At 59.8% G+C, this 24,432-nt stretch overlaps 1 protein-coding gene across 1 annotated transcript; it reads right to left on the reverse strand.

Annotated features, from left to right (window-relative positions):
* Positions 1–7,768: 7,768 nt before the first annotated feature.
* Positions 7,769–23,522, reverse strand: UNC93A (unc-93 homolog A). The gene is given in 10 exon segments (XM_016187488.2): positions 7,769–8,079; positions 13,527–13,658; positions 14,943–15,078; positions 15,642–15,779; positions 15,782–15,840; positions 16,778–16,903; positions 17,821–18,041; positions 18,829–19,010; positions 20,544–20,632; positions 23,276–23,522. Coding segments are annotated over 9 exon segments (1,392 nt in total). The 5' UTR covers positions 20,631–20,632; positions 23,276–23,522.
* Positions 23,523–24,432: the final 910 nt, after the last annotated feature.

Raw genomic sequence — 24,432 nt, forward strand, 5'->3', positions numbered from 1 at the left:
GCAGCGGGTGACCACGGGGGCTCCCCGGCCACGGTGCCCAGTGTCCTGATAAACTCAAGTGATGTCCCCGCTGGGCCTGGGTATGGTGATCGCTCCGGAGCTGTAGACCAGGGAGAAAGGGGAGACTGAGGAGACTGAGGGAGACTGGGAGACTGAGGGAAACTGAGGGAGACTGAGGGAGACTGAGGAGACTGAGGAGACTGAGGGAGACGGGGAGACTGAGGGAGACTGAGGGAGACTGAGGGAGACTGAGGGAGACTGAGGGAGACTGAGGAGACTGAGGGAGACTGAGGAGACTGAGGGAGACGGAGGGAGACTGAGGGAGACGGGGAGACTGAGGGAGACTGAGGGAGACTGAGGGAGACGGGGAGACTGAGGGAGACTGAGGGAGACTGAGGAAACTGAGGGAGACTGAGGGAGACTGAGGGAGACTGAGGAGACTGAGGAGACTGAGGGAGACGGAGGGAGACTGAGGGAGACGGGGAGACTGAGGGAGACTGAGGGAGACGGGGAGACTGAGGGAGACTGAGGAAACTGAGGGAGACTGAGGGAGACTGAGGGAGACTGAGGAGACTGAGGGAGACTGAGGGAGACGGGGAGACTGAGGGAGACTGAGGAGACTGAGGGAGACTGAGGGAGACTGAGGAGACTGAGGGAGACTGAGGAGACTGAGGGAGACTGAGGGAAACTGAGGGAGACTGAGGGAGACTGAGGAGACTGAGGAGACTGAGGGAGACGGGGAGACTGAGGGAGACTGAGGGAGACTGAGGGAGACTGAGGGAGACTGAGGGAGACTGAGGGAGACTGAGGAGACTGAGGGAGACTGAGGAGACTGAGGGAGACGGAGGGAGACTGAGGGAGACGGGGAGACTGAGGGAGACTGAGGGAGACTGAGGGAGACGGGGAGACTGAGGGAGACTGAGGGAGACTGAGGAAACTGAGGGAGACTGAGGGAGACTGAGGGAGACTGAGGGAGACTGAGGAGACTGAGGGAGACTGAGGAGACTGAGGGAGACGGAGGGAGACTGAGGGAGACGGGGAGACTGAGGGAGACTGAGGGAGACGGGGAGACTGAGGGAGACTGAGGAAACTGAGGGAGACTGGGGGAGACTGAGGGAGACTGGGGGAGACTGAGGGAGACTGAGGAGACTGAGGGAGACTGAGGAGACTGAGGGAGACTGAGGGAGACTGAGGGAGACTGAGGTAGACAGGGGAGACTGAGGGAGACTGAGGGAGACTGAGGGAGACTGAGGGAGACAGGGGAGACTGAGGGAGACTGAGGGAGACTGAGGAGACTGAGAGAGACAGGGGACACTGACGGAGACTGAGGGAGACTGAGGGAGACTGAGGAGACTGAGGGAGACAGGGGAGACTGAGGAGACTGAGGGAGACTGAGGGAGACTGGGGGAGAATGAGGGAGTCTGAGGGAGACTGAGGGAGACTGAGGAGACTGAGGAGACTGAGGAGACTGAGGGAGACTGAGGAGACTGAGGAGACTGAGGGAGACTGAGGGAGACTGAGGGAGACTGAGGGAGACTGAGGGAGACTGAGGGAGACAGGGGAGACTGAGGGAGACTGAGGAGACTGAGGGAGACTGGGGGAGACTGAGGGAGACTGAGGGAGACTGAGGGAGACTGAGGGAGACAGGGGAGACTGAGGAGACTGAGGGAGACTGAGGGAGACTGAGGGAGAATGAGGGAGACTGGGGGAGACTGAGGAGACTGAGGGAGACTGAGGAGACTGAGGGAGACTGAGGGAGACTGAGGGAGACTGGGGGAGACTGAGGGAGACTGAGGGAGACTGAGGGAGACAGGGGAGACTGAGGGAGACTGAGGGAGACAGGGGAGACTGAGGAGACTGAGGGAGACTGAGGGAGACTGAGGGAGACTGAGGGAGACAGGGGAGACTGAGGGAGACTGAGGGAGACAGGGGAGACTGAGGAGACTGAGGGAGACTGAGGGAGACTGAGGGAGACTGGGGGAGACTGAGGGAGTCTGAGGGAGACTGAGGGAGACTGAGGAGACTGAGGAGACTGAGGAGACTGAGGGAGACTGAGGAGACTGAGGAGACTGAGGGAGACTGAGGGAGACTGAGGGAGACTGAGGGAGACTGAGGAGACTGAGGGAGACTGAGGTAGACAGGGGAGACTGAGGGAGACTGAGGTAGACAGGGGAGACTGAGGGAGACTGGGGGAGACTGAGGGAGACTGAGGGAGACAGGGGAGACTGAGGGAGACTGAGGAGACTGAGGGAGACTGAGGTAGACAGGGGAGACTGAGGGAGACTGGGGGAGACTGAGGGAGACTGAGGGAGACAGGGGAGACTGAGGGAGACTGAGGGAGACTGAGGGAGACTGAGGTAGACAGGGGAGACTGAGGGAGACTGAGGAGACTGAGGGAGACTGAGGTAGACAGGGGAGACTGAGGGAGACTGAGGTAGACAGGGGAGACTGAGGGAGACTGGGGGAGACTGAGGGAGACTGAGGGATACAGGGGAGACTGAGGGAGACTGAGGGATACGGGGGAGACTGAGGAGACTGAGGGAGACTGAGGGAGACTGAGGGAGACTGAGGAGACTGAGGGAGACTGAGGGAGACAGGGGAGACTGAGGGAGACTGAGGGAGACGGGGGAGACTGAGGGAGACTGAGGAGACTGAGGGAGACTGAGGGAGACTGAGGGAGACAGGGGAGACTGAGGGAGACTGAGGGAGACTGAGGGAGACTGAGGGAGACTGAGGAGACTGGGGGAGACTGAGGGAGACAGGGGAGACTGAGGAGACAGGGGAGACTGAGAGAGACTGAGGTAGACAGGGGAGACTGAGGGAGACTGAGGGAGATGGGGGAGACTGTGGAGACTGGGGGAGACTGAGGGAGACTGAGGGAGATGGGGGAGACTGTGGAGACTGGGGGAGACTGAGGGAGACTGAGGGAGATGGGGGAGACTGTGGAGACTGGGGGAGACTGAGGGAGACGGGGAAACTGAGCGATACTCAGGGAGACTCAGGGAGACAGAGGGAGACAGGGGAGACTGAGGGAGACTGAGGGAGACGGGGGAGACTGAGGAGACTGAGGGAGACTGAGGGAGACTGAGGGAGACTGAGGGAGACTGGGGGAGACTGAGGGAGACTGGGGGAGACTGAGGGAGACTGAGGGAGATGGGGAGACTGAGGGAGACTGAGGGAGACTGAGGGAGACTGAGGGAGACTGGGGGAGACTGAGGGAGACTGAGGGAGACTGACGGAGACTGGGGGAGACTGAGGGAGACTGGGGGAGACTGAGGGAGACTGAGGGAGACTGGGGGAGACTGAGGGAGACGGGGGGAGACTGAGGAGACTGAGGGAGACTGGGGGAGTCTGGGGGAGTCTGGGGGGATACTGAGGGACACGGGGGAGACTGAGGGAGACTGGGGGAGTCTGGGGGAGTCTGGGGGGATACTGAGTGACACGGGGGAGACTGAGGGAGACTTGGGGAGTCTGGGGGAGTCTGGGGGATACTGAGGGACACAGGGGAGACTGAGGGAGACTGGCGGAGTCTGGGGGAGTCTGGGGGGATACTGAGGGACACGGGGGAGACTGAGGGAGACTGGGGTAGTCTGGGGGAGTCTGGGGGGATACTGAGTGACACGGGGGAGACTGAAGGAGACTGGGGGAGTCTGGGGGAGTCTGGGGGATACTGAGGGACACGGGGGAGACTGAGGGAGACTGGCTGAGTCTGGGGGAGTCTGGGGGGATACTGAGGGACACGGGGGAGACTGAGGGAGACTGGGGTAGTCTGGGGGAGTCTGGGGGGATACTGAGTGACACGGGGGAGACTGAGGGAGACTGGGGGAGTCTGGGGGAGTCTGGGGGATACAGAGGGACACGGGGGAGACTGAGGAGACTGAGGGAGACTGAGGGAGACAGGGGAGACTGAGGGAGACTGAGGGAGACTGAGTGAGACTGAGGGAGACAGGGGAGACTGAGGGAGACAGGGGAGACTGAGAGAGACAGGGGACACTGAGGGAGACTGAGGGAGACTGAGGGAGACTGAGGGAGACGGGGAGACTGAGGGAGACAGGGAGATGGGGAGACTGAGGGAGCCAGGGGTGACTGAGGGAGACTGGGGGAGACAGGGGCAACTGAGGGAGACAGGGGAGACTGCTGGAGACTTAGGGAGACAGGGGAGACTGAGGGAGACTGAGGGAGACTGGAGGAGACTGAGGGAGCCTGAGGGAGACCGGGGGTGACTGAGGGAGACCGGGGGACATGGGGGGAGACCGAGGGAGACTGTAGGAGATGGGGGATACGGGGGGAGACCGGAGGAGATGGGGGGAGACTGGGGGAGCCTGAGGGAGACTGGGTTAGGGTACCGGAGCCCACTGGCCTGCTGGACTCAGGACGAGTCCCAAGATTGATGTTCACACACTGAGCTTCTAAGGGACAACCCGACCAGTCAAGGTCACAGGTGGGCCCAGGTTACAGGTTGGCTAAGGTCACAGGTGGCCCGAGGTCATAGGTGGGCCAAGGTCACAAGTGGGCCCAGGTCACAGGTTGGCTGAGGTCACAGGTGGGCCGAGGTCATAGGTGGGCCCAGGTCACAAGTGGGCCCAGGTCACAGGTGGGCAGTAGCCCGGCCTTTGGTCCCAGCAACTTGACATGGGAGCAGCAGAGTGAGGGGCCCAGTGTTCACCCCTTACCCTAGGGGGGCCAGCGGCTGGATAAGGGGGCCTACAGGGAGTGTCCGGGGCCCCCAGCCTCTTCTGTCTGCAGAAGTGGGGGAAAGCTCTGTTAAGTGGGTGGGTGGATGGAAGGATGGAAGGATGGATGGATGGATGGATGGATGGATGGATGGATGGATGGACAGATGGATGGACAGATGGATGGACGGACGGAAGAGTAAGTGACTGATGCCCTGAGATTTGCTGGTTTGATGGTTCCCTGTGAGACAAGACTTGCTCAGGCAGGAAGGAGTCTGTTGGGGGCAGGAACATAGGCCCGCTGGACAGGAGGATGTGGCTCAGGAAGGTTCTGGAAGGGCAGCCATGACCCCCCCCTGACCCCTGCACCTTCAACTCTAGCTGTGGGTGGTGCCGGGAATGGAAACTGGGGCCTCCCACATGCAAGGCCAGTGCACCACTGCTGCACACACTCCCAGGCCCCAAGGCCACCTTCCTTCAAAGGCTACACCTCGGGGGCCGGGCCGTAGCGCAGCGGGTTAAGCGCACGTGGCACAAAACGTGAGGACCTGCGTGGGGACCCCAGTTCGAGACCCCGGCTCCCCACCTGCAGGGGAGTCTCTTCACAGGTGGTGAAGCAGGTCTGCAGGTGTCTGTCTTTCTCTCCCCCTCTCTGTCTTCCCCTCCTCTCTCCTCATTTCTCTCTGTCCTATCCAACAACGACGACAACAATAATATTAACGATAACAAGGGTAACAAAAGTGGAAAAAATGACTTCTAGGATCAGTGCATTTGTAGTGCAGGCACCAGGCACCAGCTATAACCCTGGAGGCAAAAAAAAATTAAAATTAAAAAATAAAGGCCACACGTCCCCACATCCCAGCACCCACACACACACAGAGCAGCTTCACGCGAGGCAGAGAGACACTGTGATGTCTCTGCTTCTCTATCCCTCCCTCTGTCTCTGATATTGAAAAGAAGCCGGGAAGAAAAGGAATCCCCTGCATCCTGGAGTCTCCCCACCTCCTCCTCCGGGAACCCCGGCTGCAGAGCGGGCTGGGGGGGAGCCCCGCTGTCTGTCCTGAGGGGTTCCCCCAAAGCAGGGCCCCCAGTGTGTGTGTATGGGGGGGTGAGGTGAGGTCTGCACCGAGCTCCCCGGCAGCGGCCTGGCAGAGCACCTCGCTTTCCTTCTACCTGTGGGGCGTCTGGAGAGGGGAGGAGGCCCTACACCCCCTGGCGACACAGTGTGAGGGCTTCCTCTCTGTCCCGTGTCTGTGAATCACGGTGATGAGCACCTCTCCGCCCGGCAGGGGCACCGTGCCCCCAGCAGCCGCCCCTGCGCCCCGTCCACCTCAGCCCAGGAAGGCGGAGTCCTTGGAACCTCTGGGCCAGCCTGTGGGGACCCTGCCCTCGGCACTCGGCCGGCCTGTCTGTCTGTCTGTCTGTAGGTCTCTCCTGGGGGGGGGGGACGGGTTCCCCAGCCGCCTCCACTGCCCCCAGGGCCCCCAGGAAGTGGATTCCTGGGCTGAGTCAAGGGCAGGGCCCAGGGTTTAATGAGGGGGTTCAAGTCCAAAGCGGGCTTGTCGGCAGGTGCAGAGACGCGGGAGGGAGGAAGCAGGACCTTGGACTCGACGAGGGTGGCGCCTTGGTGCAGGCGGTGAGCTGATACGGGCGGGCGGGCCAGGCGGCACCTCACAGCAAACCCGCGGTCACCGCCCGCCGTGGCTGGGGCGGTCAGCTCTGCCTGTGCCCCTGGGGTCCGGGGAGCCCCGGCTCTGCGTGCCCAGCTCCCCCAGCAGCCCCCTGCCCCTCATGGCCTCGTTTGACGCCTCTGGAAAGCAAAGAGGAGACACTGCAGCGAGCTGCCCCTGCTGTCCACGGCATTCCCGTGTGATGCTGGGGCCCTTAACTGCGGGGGGGGGATGAGGAAAGGGGCTGCTGTGGGGACCCCCGGCGGGACCGCCAGCACAGTGGGTGCACCGAGCCCAGAATCGCTGTGCTTTTTTTTTTTTTTTTTTCCTTTTTGTTGCCCTTGTTTAACATTGTTGTGGTTATTAATGTCGTTGTTGTTGGATAGGACAGAGAGAAATGGAGAGAGGAGGGGAAGACAGGAGGAGAGAAAGACACCTGCAGACCTGCTTCACCGCCTGGGAAGCGACTCCCCTGCAGGTGGGGAGCTGGGGGCTCGAACCGGGATCTTACGCAGGTCCTGGCGACTTGCGCCACATGCGCTTAACCCGCTGCGCCACCGCCCGACTCCTGTCGCTGTGCTTTTTAAGTGACCCCAGGAAATGAACCGGGTCCTTGAGCATGGTGAGGACAGTCAGGCGGCTGGCTACACAGCTTCGCCACCCAAGGAGCTCCTGTCCCCTGCTCCCACTCCCCGGTCCCTCTATTCCGCCCATCTTGGTGAAGTTCTGGACCAGGCCTGCTGGAAGCCACTGTAGAGGGGCCCCAGACTCCTGTCCCCCCAACATCCTGTCCCCTGCCCCCATTACCCCCATCCCTGTCTCCCTGCCCCATCTCCCTGTGCACTGCCTCATGTCCCATCCTGTTCCCACTCGCCTGTCCTCTATCCCATCCCCATCCCCTGTTCCCCTGACCCCCTGTGCCCAGCCCACCTGTCCTCTGTCCATGTCCCCCGTCCCCATCTCCTGTCCCTGTCCTCTTCCCTGTCCCCTTTCCCTTCTTCCCCTACTTCCCTGTCCCCATCCTCATGTCCCCCTGTCCCCCTATCCTCTGTCCCCAGTCTCCAGCCCACCTTGAAGTCCCCAGCCATGCCTGGACCAGTGATCCCATGCTGGACCCTCAGCACAGGGCAAGTGCACCCAAGCCCAGTGTCACTGTGTTTTCTTAAGTGACACAGGGAAAGAGCCAAGCCCTTGAGCATGGTGACGATGACAGCCAAGCGGCTTTCCATTCTTTTATTATTATGATTATTATTATTTTTAGAGAAAAGACAGCACGCCACCATCCATGGAGCTACCCCCGGCGCTGTTTGGGGGTGGGGATGCCGGCTGGCACCCAGGTCCTCAAGGCTGGCCAGGTTGCCCAGGCCCCAAATCCAGCTCCCACGGCTGCAGTCTGGGGGCTGTGGGTCCGTGGCCACACGCTGCTCAGCGTCCTGTCCCGGAGCGGCAGGGGGCGGCAGGCACGAGGGTGCTCACATGTGCGTCTGGGTCTGCCCTTCCCGGGGACTGTCCCTTCCCAGGGTCCCGGCGGGGCTGGGAGCGCCTGGCCTCCATGAACTCCACGGTGCCGTAGGCCGCCACGGCCACGGTGAGCACGGCCAGCAGGATGTAGAGCTTGACGTGCACGCACAGCGCCGTGCTGTAGCCGAACGCCACCACGAAGCCCAGCGCCTCCCACAGACGGTAGTTGGCGAAGGCGGCCGCCTTGTCCTCCTCAAACAGCACGCCGAACAGGGCTGCAGGGGGCGGGGGTCAGCGCGGCCGGGGACCCCGCCCCACCGCGGTTCTCTGCAGGCCCAGCCCCGCATGCCCCCGGCCACCGGACGGAAGACACGGCGTCCATACGAGGCCTCCCTGGCCCCAAGTAGGACCCGGGCTTGTGGGAGGAGGACCGGGGTTCAAGGCCCGGTGCCGCCCACAGCCAGAGCCCGGCAGTGTGTGGTCAGGAAGCCCCCACCCAGGGAAGAGCCTGGATGCCCTCACGGCCTCACTGTCACTCCAGAGGCTCTAAACACAGGGCCGGGCAGTAGCGCAGGCTGGATGAACACACACAGCACCACTCACAAGGGCCAGAGTTCGAGCCCCGGCTCCCCGCCTGCAGGGGGGAAGCTTCTCGAGCGGTGAAGCAGGTCTGCAGGTGTCTGTCTTTCTCTCCCCCTCTCTGTCTTCCCCTCCTCTCTCCATTTCTCTCTGTCCTATCCAACAATAACATCAATAACAACAACAATAACTACAACAATAAAACAACAAGGACAGCAAAAGGGAATTAATAAATATTAAAAAAGAAATACATAAATGGCGTTCAAACCAAGCTCCTTTCTGGGATGAATTAAGAGTTGGAGACGCCTGACTCAATATGAACAGAGGGAGTTCTGTCTTGAGTCTTTGCTTGAAAAAAGAAATGGCCGGGGAAGCAGGGGCCAGGTGGTGGCGCACCTGGTTGAGCGCAGACATCACAGTGTACAAGGATCCGGGTTCAAGTCCCCGGTCCCCACCTGCAGGGGGGAAGCTTCATGAGTGGTGAAGCAGGGCTGCAGGTCTGTCTCTCTCTCCCTCTCTCTCTCCCATTCCTCTCTTAATTTTCTCTGTCTCTACCCAGAATAAATAGACTTAAAAAGCACTTTAAGGGGCCGAGTGGCGGCGCACCTGGTTGAGCGCACGTTCCAGCGCTCAAGGACCCGGGTTTGAGTCCCCGGTCCCCACCTGCAGAGGGAAAGCTTAGCAAGTGGTGAAGCAGGGCTGCAGGGGTCTCTCCTTTTCTCTCCCTCTCTATCTTCCCACCCTCTCAACTTCTGGCTGTCTTTATCCAATAAATAAAAGATTTTTTAAAAAGCACTTTAAAAATAAAAACAGGGAGGGAGATAATTCAGCAGCAGAGCACAGGATGTGTGTGTGTGTGTGAAGAGTCCCAGGTTCGATCCCACCACCCCGCCACAGCCAGAGCTGAGTGAGCGCTGGTCAGAAACAAGGTTGAGGAGGCAGAGCCGAGGCCCAGTCATCCGCTGGCTTCCAGAGTGGGACAGGTAGGCTGGTGGGCAGCGCACCTGGGTAATGTCCTGCTTTGCCACGTGACAACCCAGGCTGGTCCCTGGCCCCCACCACATTGAAGAAAGCTTGAGTTGGGGAGGAGAGCTGAGAGAGAGAGAGAAAGAGAGAGAGGGAGAGAGAGTGCAAGAGGGAGAAAGAGGATGGGAGGAGAAGACAGGAAGGAAGGAAGGAAGGAAGGAAGGAAGGAAGGAAGGAAGGAAGGAAAAGGAAGGAAGGAAGGAAAAGGAAGGAAGGAAGGAAGGAAGGAAGGAAGGAAGGAAGGAAAAGGAAGGAAGGAAGGAAGGAAGGAAGGAAAAGGAAGGAAGGAAGGAAAAGGAAGGAGGGAAGGAAGGAAGGAAGGAAGGAAGGAAGGGGAGAGAGAAAAGCAGAGAGGCAAAGAGGGAAGAAAGGGAGGGAAAGCGAAGGAGAGAGAGGGAAGAAGAGAGGGAGAGACGAGCGAGGGAGCGAGAGTGGGGAGAGCAGCAGAAAGGAGAGGGAGCGAGGTCGAGGTGGGGAAGCAGCAAAGCACAGCGTGGAAGCAGGTTTGTTCTTTTTTAAAACCAGTTAACTTGGGGGGGGGGGTTCCTCTTTTTATGCAAAAGTGGCTCACACCTCAGCCCCAGAGGTCCCGGGTTCAACCACCAGCCAGAGCTGAGCAGGGATCTGGTAACAATAAGCCAAGTGGTCCAGGAGGTGGCGCAGTGGTGAAGCACTGGACTCTCAAGCGTGGGGTCGCAAGTCTGATCCCCGGCAGCACACGTGTCAGAGTGATGTCTGGCTCTTTCTCTCTCCTCCTGTCTTTCTCATCAATAAAATCTTTAAAGATAAATAAATAAATGAGACAATTGTTTACCTCCTCAGAGAGGCAGCAGCAGAACCTGGCATCATCCGTGGTGGGGATCGAACCTGCGTCCTCTGGCAGGTGAGCCTGTGACTGTGATGCAACCCCAGGCCTATCCCGCCCGGCAAGTGTGAGGGGGTGTGTCCTGTGGGCCCTGGTGTGTGTGTGAGTGTGTGTGTGTGAGTGAGTGTGTGTGAGTGTGTGTGAGTAGGTGTGTGTGAATTGTGTGAGTGTGTGTGTGAGTGTTTGTGTGTGAGTGTGTGTATGTGTGAGTGTGTGTGAGTGTGTGTGTGTGAGTAGGTGTGTGTGAATTGTGTGAGTGTGTGTGTGTATGTGTGTGAGTGTGAGTGTGTGTGAGTGTGTGTGTGTGTGTGAGTGTGAGTGTGTGAATGTGTGTGTGAGTGTGTGTGAATGTGTGAGAGTGTGTGTGTGAGTGGGTGTGTGTGTGAATATGTGTGAGTGTGTGTGTGAGTGTGTGAGTGAGTGTGTGTGAGCGTGTGAGTGTATGTGTGAGTGTGTGAGTGAGTGTGAGTGAGTGTGTGTGAGCGTGTGAGTGTATGTGTGTGTGAATATGTGTGAATGTGTGAGAGTGTGTGTGTGAGTGTGTGTGAGTGGGTGTGTGTGTGAATATGTGTGAGTGTGTGTGTGAGTGTGTGTGAGTGTGTGAGTGAGTGTGTGTGAGCGTGTGAGTGTATGTGTGAGTGTATGTGTGAGTGTATGTGTGAGTGTATGTGTGAGTGTGTGTGAGTGTGTGTGTGAGTGTGTGTGTGAGTGTGAGTGAGATTGTCTGAGTGAGTGTGTGTGAGTGTGTTAGTGTGTGTGAATGTGTTAGTGTGTGTGAGTGTGTGTGAGTGTGTGAGTGTTGTGTGAGTGTATGTGTGAGTGTGTGGGTGTGAGTGTGTGTGTGTGAATGTGTGAGTGAGTGTGTGTGTGAGTGTGTGTGTGAGTGTGTGTAAGTGTGTGAATGTGTGAGTGAGTGTGAGTGTGTGTGTGAGAGTGTGTGTGAGTTTGTGTGAATGTGTGAGTGTGTGTGAGTGTGTGTGTGTTGAGTGTGTGTATGTGTGAGTGAGTGTGTGTGAGTATGTTGAGTGTGTGTGTGTGTGTGATTGTGTGTGAGTGAGTGTGTGTGAGTATGTTGAGTGTGTCCTGTGTGTGAGTGTGTGTGAGTGAGTGTGTGTGTGTTGAGTGTGTGTGTGAGTGAGTGTGTGTGAGTGTGTGTGTGTGAGTGTGTGTGAGTGTGTGTGTGAGTGTGTTGAGTGTGTGAGTGTGAGTGTGTGTGTGTGAGTGTGTGTGTCTGTGAGTGTGTTTGAATGTGTGTGTGTGTGAGTGTGTGTGAGTGTGTGTGTGAGTGTGTGTGAGTGTGAGTGTGTGTGTATGTGGTGGCTGCCACACCTGGGCAGAGGGCCAGGAGGTGCCTTGTAGCTGAAGGTTTGGAGGGAGAGACTAGGGCTGGGCACACAGCTCAGCAGTGCTGCACCTGACTGTCGTGCCCACGCTCTGAGGCCCTAGGTTCAATCCCCAGCACCTCCACTAGCCAGTTCTGAGCAGGGCTCTGTAAAAATACTACCACTAGGGAGTCAGGCGGTAGCACAGTGGGTTAAGTGCATGTGGCACAAAGCTCAAGGAGCAGCGGAAGAATTCCAGTTCCAACCTCCGGCTCCCCACCTGCAGGGGAGTCGCTTCCCAGGCGGTGAAGCAGGTCTGCAGGTGTCTGTCTTTCTCTCCCCCTCTCTGTCTTCCCCTCCTCTCTCCATGTCTCTCTGTCCTATCCAACAACAACAGCAATAATAACTACAACAATAAAACAAGGGCAACAAAAAGGAATAAATATTTAAAGAACATCGTGTATATGAAAAAAATAAAATACGGTGGTCCAGGAGGTGGCACAGTGATAAAGCTTTGGGCTCTCAAGCAGGAGGTCCTAAGTTCAATCCCCGGCAGCACATGTGCCAGAGTGATGTCTGGATCTTTCTCTCTCTCTCCTATCTTTCTCATTAATAAATCAATCAAATCTTTTTTAAAAAAAGAAATTACACTTAAAAAGATACTACCACTAGCACTAGCACTAATATCAATACCAATACCAATACCAATACGGCTTGGGAGACAGCCGAATGGATCTGCAAAAGACTCTCCTGGCTGAGGTTCTGTGAGGTTCTGGGTCCAGTCCCCAGCACCACCATCTACCAGAGATGAGCAGGCCCCCCATAAATGAGTGAATTGTTCAGAGGTGAACCTGAGTGTGTTCAGGGCTCAGCCGTGAGCCCCACCCCCGCCCCAAGTCTCACAGTACAAGTCTGAGCCCCCAGCACCTCATCACAGCCTCGCCTGTTTGCTGCTGGGATCTGCGAAGTTCATGGGCGGGGGGTGGGGGGGCCTGACCCTGTAACTGGGGTTCTCATAGGAAGTGGGGTGGGTGTCAGGGCAGCGGGGCACAGTCCTGTGGACTTGAGGCTGTAAGCCTGATCTCTCTGTGTGTCTCTGTCTCTCTCATACACACACACCAAATTGCAGATTCAGCGCTCACTGCCTTCCACTGAGATGGAGAGATGGAGAGACAGAAAGACAGAGACAGAGAGACAGCAATGGAGCTTGAGGGGGGGGCTCCAGCGTGGCTACCCACACAGCAAGGCACCTGTCTGGTGAGCCGTCTCCCAGCCCCCAAATGACTGATGAGAGAGAGAGAGATGTTGGCCATGTGCCTCACTGGGGAGGTGTCAGCCCTGGGCTGTCTGTCCTCTCCTCTGTCTCCCTGTCTGTCTGTCTCTCTGCCTCTATCTGAAGACGGTGGCCTGGCAATGACCAGAAAGAAGTAAGAAATCACAGCATACACAGGCACACAGGGGCTGGCCACGTGAGGGTGAGGAGAGAGAGTCCCCACTCCCAGAGATCTCTCTCTCTCTCAGGCCTGTCCACATCTGGGGCTTCCACCTCAGGCCTGTGGGAGAGTGTTCTGGGGTACAGCCGGCTCTGGGGGTTCTGTTAGAACAGCCCAGCCTCCGGCACTGCCCTGTCCCTCACTGCGGGGGAGCCCGGCTGTAACCACCTGGTGAGGACCCCAGGCAGGGTGTCAGGGGTCAGCAGGTCATGCCCCTCCCCTCAGCCGGGGTCCCCTACAGTGGCCGTCACACAGCCGCTCGCCTCCCCCACCATCTGTCCCTCTGTCTGTCTGCTCTGAGCTCTGTGTGCCAGCCCAGCTCTGGGGGTCTGCACACCGGGAGCTCCCCAGGACTCGAACCCAGACCCTGCCCATGTCCAGCTCTCTTCACGCTGCCCACCCTGCTCTCCCAGTCTCCTCCGCAACCTCCCGCTCACCGCTGTTCTGTGTCTGCCACACGGCGTCCGCCAGGCCCCAGAGCCCAGAGAAGATGAAGAAGACGGGCAGCTGGTGGGGGTGGGGCTGCCACAGGAGGAGGGCCACCATGCAGGACAGCTGGGTCACCGTGCCTGAGGACAGGAGGGGCTGCGGCCATGCAGATACCATGGACACCAGGACACCACAGGACACCACGGGACACCACGGGACACACGGGACACACAGGACACCACAGGACAACATAGGACACACGGGACAGCACGGGACACCACAGGACACCACAGGACAACATAGGACACACGGGACACCACGGGACACCACGGGACACACAGGACACCACAGGACACATGGGACACATGGGACACCACGGGACAGCATGGGACACCACAGGACACCACAGGACACCACAGGACAACATAGGACACACGGGACAGCACGGGACATACAGGACACCACAGGACACATGGGACACACAGGACACCACAAGACACCACAGGACACACGGGACACCACAGTACACCACAGGACAACATAGGACACACAGGACACCACGGGACAGCACGGGACACACAGGACACCACAGGACACATGGGACACACAGGACACCACAGAACACACAGGACAACACAGGACACACGGGACACCACAGGACAACATAGGACACACAGGACACACAGGACACCACAGGACAACATAGGACACACGGGACACCATAGGACACCACAGGACAACATAGGACACACGGGATACCACAGGACACCACAGGACACCACAGGACACATGGGGCACACAGGACAACATAGGACACAAGGGACACCACAGGACACACGGAACACACAGGACAACACAGGACAACACAGGACACATGGGACAGCACAGGACACATGGGACACACAGGACACCACAGGACAACACAGGACACACGGGACACCACAGGACACCACAGGACAACACAGGACACACGGGACACCACAGGACACACGGGACACACAGGACACCACAGGATAACACAGGACACACGGGACACCACAGGACAACATAGGACACATGGGATACCACAGGACAACATAGGACACACATGACACACAGGACAACATAGGACACACGGGACACCACAGGACACATGGGACACACAGGACACCACAGGACACACGGGACAACATAGGACACACGGGACAGCACGGGAAACCACAGGACACACGGGACAGCATATGGGACACTATGGGACAGCACAGGACACACAGGACACCATGGGATATATGGTACACACAGGACACCACAGGACACCATGGGACAGCACAGGACACAGAAGAGAGGAGGAAGACAGAGATAAAAGGGGGAAAAGAAAGGAGGGAGGAGGCAGGCAGGGAGGAGGAGGCAGAGACGGGAGGCGGCCAGACCGTGTGAGCACCTACCCAGCGCGTAGAGCGCCACCCTGCCGGTGTAGTGGACCAGCCAGCCGTAGAGCAGGGAGCACAGGGAGTCCGTGGCGGCAAAGCAGATCATCACGTAGCCCACGAACTGGATGCCCAGGGCGCAGGTGACATAGGACTGCGGACACAGGGGACAGTGACCTCCCCACCTGAGCTCTGGGTCGGGGGTCTGCCAGGGGTGAGGACGGACAGGGAGCGGCTGGACAGAGGGGCGGAGAGACAGAGGCCCCATGCCTCCTTGCTCTGCCCCCCAGTCGACACATCAGCTGAGAGACAGAGATGGGGGGCCGGGCTGGGCACACCTGGGTGAGCACATTCATCACCAGGCACAGAACCCTGTCCTCCCACCCTGCCCCATCCCCTCCACCCCCTGCCCCCACCCCCCACCCCCCATCCCCGTCCCCTCTCCCCTGGCCCCCACCCCCCATCCTCCCTTCCCCAGTCCCCCGTCCCCCATCCCCCACCCCCTGGCCCCCATCCTCCATCCTCCCATCCCCAGTCCCCCTTTCCCCTAGCCCCCATCCCCCATCCTCCCGTCCCCAGTCCCCCGTCCCCCATCCCCTGGCCCCCTCTCCCCTGGCCCCATCCTCCTGTCCCCAGTCCCCCGTCCCCCATCCCCTGGCCCCCTATCCCCTGGCCCCATCCCCCATCCTCCCGTCCCCAGTCCCCACCCCAGCCCACCTTGGTGAAGTCTCCGGCCAGGAAGGCCTGCTGGAAGCCACTGTACAGAGGCAGCAGCAGCAGCAGACACAAACGCCGGTCACGCAGCAGCCGGAAGGTGGACAGCAGGGTGTCACATTCGCCCTGGGCCGGGCGCTGCTGAGAGTCCTCCAGGGCTGCAGGAGCACTGCCACCAGGAGCACCGCCAGGACCCCACTGCCTGCAGATGGCAGCACAGGCTGGGCCCCCGACGCAGAGCCCACTGCCCCATGGACCCCCAGAGCCCCAGAAAACCTCAATGTCCCCACAGAGCCCACCTGTCCCTCACCGCCCTGCCCCCACAGACCACCAGTGTCCCCCAGGCCCTCGCACAGCCCCCACCCCCCATGAGGTACTAAATGGAGGGGCACTGGGGGAGTGATGTGTGAGGCCCAGGCTGTGTACATGAATGAACGAATGAATGAGTGAGTAAATGGATGAATGAATGAGTGAATGAGTGAAAGAATATTTGAGTGAATTAGTGAATGAGTGAATATATGAATGAATGAATGAATATACGAGTGAATAAGTGAGTGAATATATGACTGACTGAATGAATGAGTGAATGAATATATGAATGAATGAATGAGTGAGTGAATGAATGAATGAGTGAATGCATGAGTGAGTGAATGATTGAATGAATGAGTGAGTAAATGAGTGAATGATTGAATGAATGAGTGAGTGAATGAATGAGTGAATGAGTGAGTGAATGAATGAGTGAGTGAACAAATGAGTGAGTGAATCAGTGAATTAATGAGTGAGTGAATGAGTGAGTGAATGAGTAAGTGAATGAGTGAGTGAATGAGTGAATGAGTGAGTGAATGAGTAAGTGAATGAGTAAGTGAATGAGTGAGTGAATGAATGAATGAATGAATGAATGAGTGAATGAATGAATGAGTGAATGAATGAGTGAGTGAATGAGTGAATGAGTGAATGAGTGAGTGAATGAGTGAATTAATGAGTAAGTGAATGAGTGAATTAATGAGTAAGTGAATGAGTGAATGAATGAGTGAGCAAACGAGTGAAGGAATGAATGGCTGCCTGGGTTGGAGCTGGGCTGTGTGACAGCTTGCTCTGTGGGCGGCTGTGGGGACACTGAGGACGGTGCCCTCACGCACCCGTGTAGATGCCCAACAGGGTGTAGACAAGCTCCTGGGAGGGCCGCTGGGTGCTGTTGGTGGCCACCGAGGCCATGGGGCAGTCTCTAGCCCCGCAGGACTGCAGCTGCTGCTCCGGGTGGGTCTCTGGGGGAGCAGGGGTGTGAGGGCCAGGAGGGCAGGGGGTGGGCAGGGGGTGGGCAGGGGGTGAGCAGGGGGTGTGAGGGTTGGTAGGGCAGGGGGTGAGCAGGGGGTGTGAGGGTTGGGAGGTCAGAGGGTGGCAGGGGGTGTGAGGGCTTGGAGGGTAGGGAAGGTGAGCATAGGTGTGAGGGCTTGGAGGGCAGGGAGTGACAGGGGTGTGAGGCTGGGAGAGCTGGGTGAGGTGAGTGAGGAGGTGAGGAGACCCCTGGAGGGACAGAGGAAGTTAGAAGGGAGGTGAGTGTTGATGTGGGGGGAATGCCCTGTGGGGGTCACAGGAGTTGAGTGTGAAGGTGAGAGGAGCCCCCAAGAGGGGCAGAGGGTGAGATGGGAGGTGAGGGGACCCCCCTGGGGTAGAGGAGGTGAGAGGGGATGTGAGCCCCCAGGAGGGGCAGAGGCTGAGAGGGGAGGGGAGGGGACCCCCCCTGGGGTAGAGGAGGTGAGGGGACAGGTGAGCCCCCAGGAGGGGCTGAGGGTGAGAGGGGAGGGGAGGGGACCCCCTGGGGAAGAGGAGGTGAGGGGCAGGTGAGCCCCCAGGAGGGGCTGAGGCTGAGAGAGGAGGGGACCCCCCTGGGGTAGAGGAGGTGAGGGGCAGGTGAGCCCCCAGGAGGGGCTGAGGGTGAGAGGGAAGCGACCCCCCTGGGGCAGAGGAGGTGAGAGGGGAGGGGAGGGGACCCCCCTGGGGAAGAGGAGGTGAGGGGCAGGTGAGCCCCCAGGAGGGGCTGAGGCTGAGAGGGGAGGGGACCCCCCTGGGGTAGAGGAGGTGAGGGGCAGGTGAGCCCCCAGGAGGGGCTGAGGCTGAGAGGGGAGGGGAGGGGACCGCCTGGCAGCGAGGTGAGGGGGCTTGCTGCCTGGCCCCTCCCTGCCTTGGACGGGCTTCTGGCCGAACACCAGCGAGGAGATGAGGTTGCCCCAGACGCCGGACGACTGGAAGATGAGGAAGAAGATGCCGAAGTATCTGGCCACGGCGTCCCCGCCCGCCTTCCCGGCCCGCCGGCTGCCCAGCTCCGTCAGGTACGTGCTCTGCGCCGACCACAGCGGGGCCGCGCCCACGCCCAGCACCACCGACGTGGGGATCAGCGTGTACCTGTGGGGACAGGCACGGGGGTGTCTCAGTCCTCTGGGTCACTGTCCCCATCCTGGGGGTCCGTGTCCCCATCAGGGACCAGGCCAGTGGTCCGCCATGCTGGATTCTGTTCTGAGCCACCAAGGTGACCGGCCTGGGGCTGTAGGGCCCACTTCAGGGTTCTGGATGTTTCTCCAGCTGCCCAGGAGGATGGCTGCCCACAGCCTGGTGGCATCACAGCTGAGCTTGGGGCCAGGGAGCCGCCCGCCCAGCACCAGGGAGCACCACAGACCGGGCTGGAGCCTGTGCGCTGCCTCCTTCTCCCTCCCTCCCTCTCCTCTCTCCCTCTCTCCCTCCCTCCTTCCCTCCTTCCCCCACCCCTCTCCCACCTCTCCCCCTCCCTTCTCCCCTTTCCCCTTTCCCCCTCTTCTCCCTCTCCAACTCTCTTTATCTCTCATTCTCTCTCCCTCCCCTTCCCTACCCCTTCCCACTGTCTCTCCCTCTCTTTCCCCCTCTCCCTCCTCTTCCCCCTCCCCTTCCCTCTCTCCCTCTCCCTCTCCAACTCTTCCCCCTCTCTCTTTCTCTGTCTCCTGTTCTCCCCCCCCCCCGCCCTGGAACACAGAGCTGCCATCTGCTTGGGGAGTTCCCCGGGTGGTGCTGCCTGAGGAGAGCCCTGAGTTCAGGCCCCGAGTTCAGACCCAGGTCCAGACCCCGAGCTGCCAGCAGAAGCTTCCAGAACTCCAAGCCTGCGAGCAGCTGTGGGGCAGGAGCCAGGCTGAGCCCTGGGGAGTCAGGGGCAGCCCCTTACCAGCTGGCGTAGAAGTTGCCCAGTGAGAAGGCGACATAGCAGCACATGGACACCACGATGGTCCACTTGCAGCCCAGCCGGCGGATGAGCAGGGGCGGCAGCAGCATGGATGACAGCAGCACCCCAGCGTACAGCGTGCTCAGCGCCGCCACGCCCAGCCCCTCCTCGCTGTTCAGGCTACTCTGTGGGGACACAGCCCTGGGGTGTCACCCCCCAGTCCCCAGGTGTCACCCCATCCCCTCCTAGCTGTTCAGGCTGCTCTGTGGGGACACAGAACCTCACCCCACCCCAGGTGTTACCTCCTGGGCCTAGTGTCTGTCCATGGGGAGGGGGTTGCAGGGACCTCAGGTATCCTGTGACCCCCTCAGCACCCACAGCAGGAGGCTTCTGGGTGACACTGGGGACTGGAATCCACAGTGCTGGTGGCATATCATGTGCCAGCGGAGACCTCTTGTCACCCTCTGGGGTGGGACTCGGGGGCCTGGGCCTCTTGTGCCCCCCGAGGGCAGTGAGTGTAGCTGACCCAGGGGAGCTCGTGGGGGGGGGCAGGCAGGGGTACTGGTGGCCTCGGGTCCAAGACTGTCCCCTGTCCTTCTGAGGAAGAGGGGAACATGGCAGCCATCCTAGCCTGGATGCACGCAGTCAGCTGTGGTGGCCCTGCCATGTGTCCCCAAGGCCATGGACGCACGCACTCAGCTGTGGTAGCCCTGCCGTGTGTCCCCAAGGCCATGTGAGAGTTTTCTGAATGGGACTCCTTCTCCTCAGGGCCATAGAGACCCGCTGTGTCCCCAGCAGCTCGCCCAGGTCTCGGGCCTCAGCCAAAGCCAGGGGACAGGATGCTGCCGCCCTCCCTGCTCCCCGTTCCTGTCAGCTGCTCCTGGGGCTGAGCCACTGTCACTCCTGTCAACTGTTCCTGGGGCTGAGCTGCTGTCACTCCTGAGCGTGTGGGGGGCTGTTTGTGGGGGTGACAGCAGGGCCCCACTTCCCTTGGGCTGCCCACAAGCCCACACATCACAGCCCCAGGGCCACATAGAGTTCTGGGAACACCTGTACCCTCAGACCTGGTCCCTAGGGGCCCCGCCCTTTCCTGCCTTGGCCCTGACACCACGCTCTGAGCCCCTTGGAAACAGGCCACTGAGAAGAACCAGGCCTTCAGAGTGCCAGGCTGCTGAGGGCTCCCTGCCAGCCACAGGGGCGTCCCCACGGGGGGCAGGCATGTCTCCTGCACGTGGGGTCTGCAACCCTGGGAGCTCTGGGCCTCGGCCTGCTGTGTCTGCAGCAGGTGGCCAGTCCTCAGACTGCAGGGACACTCCCCCATCAGGCACCCAGGGGTGTGGCCCTGACCCCACTTCCTACTGACTTTTGACCGCCCGCCCTCCCTCGCCACTCGGTGAACAGACGGACTGTGGTGGAGACTGTGGGCAGCGACCGCTGGGACTGAGGGGGGTTCCAGGGCAGCAGGCACCTCCTAGTCTGCTTACAGACACTGGGGTGCAGTGCTGCCAGTCTTGGAAACCCGCCCTGGTGAGGCAGGAAAGCCCAACCACAGGCCACTGGTCCACACTGGAATGTGGGGAGAACGTTCCCCCAGGCTGTCCCCACAGGGCGTGCCCCCCCCCACCGTGATGAGATGGCCCCACACTGCCTGGGTGCAGGTGAGCAGAACTGCAGCCTCTGGGGGACTCTGGGGGAGCAGGGCAGGGCCCCACGCTCACCTGAAGACTCTGCAGCCCCCCATAGGCTGTGAAGAGCAGTAGGAAGCCGCAGGACACCACCAGCACGTTCCTCAGGCCACTGTCCATGGCTGTGCGGGGGAGGGCTCTGTCAGGGGCCGGCGGGATTCTGGGAGTTCAGAAAGGCCACCCGGTGTCACCCACAGGCAGGCACGTCCTGCACCCACTGTCCCACCCCCCAGAAGCGGCGGGGTGCTGTAACGGCTGAGTGGGCAAGAGCCGCCACTTGCAGCCTCCGGTCCCGTTGGGCCTGGGCAGGGACCTGGGTCTCAAAGTCCGGGTGGACAGACGGACGGACGGACGGTCATTGGCCACTTCCAGAGGAGCAAGTGGCTCCCAGGCCCGAGGGCAAAAGTCTGAGGTTTTATGGCAGGTGCTGGGGTTCAGGCAGGCGGGGAATGGGCTCTGAGTCCCTCTGTCCCTCCGCAGGACACTCAGACATGCCTGGCTTCCCCAGGCCCCCACGGAGCTCTGTTCATGTCCTGAGAACTCCTGCCCCCCCCCCAGGGAGCTGGGGGATCCCAGGCAGGGCGGGGGTTCAGGGCCAGATTGCTGTCCCCAGGAACACCCACACTGTCCCCTGCTGTCCCCTGGGGCTCAGAGTGGCCTCAGTGTCCAAGGAAAGGACCATCACTGATTGGTCTGATCTCAGCCATGAACACTGGGATCCAAGGAACCCTGCCTGCACCCACTGGTCCCAGGCCTGGGGACTGGCCACCAGCAGGGTCCCTGTCCCCCTCGCCCTAGAGGGCAGTGGACAGCAGGGGCAGGGCACCTGGTGGGGGACTTAGTGACCATGTCCCCAGAAGGTTCCGCAACTCTCCTCACTCTTCAGAGGGACGGCATGCACCCTCCCTGGACAGCCGGGGAGGAGGGTCAGGAGGTGGACAGTCCCGGGCTCCCGTCAGCTTCATTCTCAGTCTTGCTTCTAATGGTGATTTATACCAGAGCATGGTGTCCCCCAGGGAGGAGGCGGCTGGGTGGGTGGCAGAGCTGGGCCTTGACAGCCTGAGGATCCACCTTCTGTCCCTGCACTGTGAGTGTGAGTGTGTGTGGGGGGGCGTCTCACTCGAGCTTTCTCTCCCTCTCTCTCTCCCCTTTTCTCTCCCTCTTTCTCTCCCCTTTTCTCTCCCTCTCTCCTTCTCTCTCTCCCTTTCTCTCCTTCTCTCTCCCATTTTCTCTTTTTCTCCCCCTTCTTCTCTCTCTTCCTCCCTCTTTTTCTCTCCCCTCCTCTCTCTCTCTCTCTCTCTTCCTCCCCCCGAGATACACAGATTTTTAAAGCTTTGATTGAGAGACAGGGAGGGAGGACATGCCGCTGTCACACTGAGGCAACGCTCAGATCTGCTCTCCCAGCCCCAGGCAGGCCCCTCCCCAAGCAACCTTCCACCTTCTCTCGCTCTTGTGCAAAACTCTACCCAGTGAGACATAAATAAAATGGATCTTAAATAGAGACCAGACTGTGCTTGTCTTCCTGAAGGTGGCCGGCTCGGCCTCCCTTGCCAGAGGAGGGGCAATGGGCTGCTTGTCCTCGTGGCTTCTGGCCGCTCAGACGTCAGAAGCCCAGGCCAGGACGTGTGACGGACAGGGGACACTGTGGCCACTGCAGTGCATCCTCGCCACCACCCAGGCCCCAGGGGCAACTCCCCAGGACATTTCCTGCTGACCTGTCGCAGGTCTCCCGTGACGGGAAGAGCCTGTTCTGCCCAGCAAGTGCTCTCGCCAACACCTGAGCCCCCACCTGCTGGGAACGCCAGGGACAGCAGCAGGGCGGGCCCCCGTGAGATCTACCTGTCTGCATTCCTTTAATTTATTTTAGTGAGAGAGAGGGGGAGAGAGAGAGAGAGAGGTACAAAGACAGAGAGACTGGGGGCTGGGCAGTAGCGCAGCAGGTTAAGTGCATGTGGCATGAAGCACAAGGACCAGCGTAAAGATCCTGGTTTGAGCCCCCGGCTCCCCACCTGCAGGGGAGTCCGCTTTGCAAGCAGTGAAGCAGGTCTGCAGGTGTCTGTCTTTCTCTCCCCCTCTCTGTCTTCTCTTCCTCTCTCCATTTCTCTCTGTCCTGTCCAACAATAGCAACGGCAACAATAATAAAAACAAGGGCAACAAAATGGGAAAAAAGTGGCCTCCAGGAGCAGTGGATTCATAGCACAGGTACCAACCCCCAGAAATAATCCTAGAGGCAAAAAACAAAAGCAAAAAAAGACAGAGACCATGCCCTGCTCAGCTCTGGCTGATGTTAGTGCGGGGGTTGAACCCAGACCCTCGGAACTGCGGGCAGGAGGGTCCTTTTGCAGAACCCTTGTGCCACCTCCCGGCCCTAAGCTTTGTGTTTGCAGAACCAGCAGCCGGCAGGTGAGGTTGGAGCAGATCGTTCACACGAGAAGCCAGGTGGGCAGGGTGGGGTGCCGTCCTCACAATCCCCAGAGCTCACAGCCCACGACCACCTGCAGGCAACCCAAACCCTGCAGGGGTGTCCCCAGCCAGTGAGGTTGCACCCAGGGGGCTGTGCCCGTCACTCTGCCCGTTACTTAGTGACAGAGTGGGGAGGGTCCTTCCCTCTCGTGGGCAGAGGGTGGTGCCAGTCCTGCTGGCGCACACACTCCCTGAGCTGAACACACCCGTGCACACACTCACCATCTGTTTCCTGAATCGCCGTCCCTCTGTCCTCCCCAAGGGCCCCGTGGATGAGCCCCTCCCCAGTGTGGCCAGCTCACCTAGGCCTGTGGCAGCCCTCTCTGCAGAGCCCGGGTGTAGGCCTTGGCAGGGGGTGGGGAGCCGGGTCTACGTCAGCTCCTGGGGGGCAGAGGCTCCTGTCAGCCTGTCCGGACAGTGTCACCCCCTAGAGGTGCGGCCCCAGGACAGCAGGCACCGCGTGCCCAGGGTGGGGTGCCGGGCCCACACCCAGGACCCTTACAAAGCGCTGCCACACTCGCGGCCAGCCCGGCCTCCAGCAGGTGGGGCGCCCACACCCGCTCTGGCAGAAACCACACATTCTGGTTCTGCGGCCTAGTCTTTGCCGGGTGCCAGGAGCGCCCGGGACGGACCCGGGGCAGGACTGCCGCATGATATTCCAGAGACACTGCCAACACCCAGAGAGGCAGAGGGTTGGCGGGAACCGCCTGGAAGCTTCTAGCCACCATCAGGCTGTGACTTGACTCCGGTGCCCCTGCTCCGGGGCTGGGTTCACAGCCCGGCTCATGCGGCCACTGCAGCCTGGTCTGGTGGGCCTTTGGCAGCTTCCCCAGTGTGTGGCCCTGCTCCGGGCGCCTGGTCCTGGAGCTGATGTCCTGCTGGGGCTGAGGAAAGTGTGACCGAGGCCTGTGGGGATGGCATGGGGTTGCACTGTTCTGCCTAGGCCAGTGGCTGGGCCTGCTGGGTCCTGGGTCCTGGGCCTGCTCTGTCCTGGGTGGCCCTTCTGGGGATAGGCGGACTGGAGGAGGCCAGGGCGTGGCTCTGGGGAGAATCTCAGCCACATGATTACAAGGCTCAGCAGCAGGAAAACAACCTCATTAAAAATGGGGAAAGAGCAGGACCGGCCCGTCTCTCGACTCTGACACCATCTTCCCAGACAATATTCTTAGTCCACCTGCGTGCTCGCTGTCAGGCTCAAGCAAACATTACTAAAGTCAAAGGCCCTTAGGAACACACCTAAAATAGACTTTCTCACCTCTTTCCACCCTAAGATCCCTATTCTCACTTGCTCTATTCTTACTTTCTGGCCCCTGTTTATTAATCATTTTGTCCTGCTTTATATCTTAGCACCTTTCAGCCACCAAGTCACAGACGCTACCATGATTCCATCCTGACTCCCTGGGCAGACGGCCTCACTAATGTGTCCTGGAGCCTCCCCTCCCCCAGAGCCCTGCCCCAC

Source organism: Erinaceus europaeus, chromosome 13, assembly GCF_950295315.1.
Source record: "Erinaceus europaeus chromosome 13, mEriEur2.1, whole genome shotgun sequence".
NCBI lineage: Eukaryota > Metazoa > Chordata > Mammalia > Eulipotyphla > Erinaceidae > Erinaceus > Erinaceus europaeus.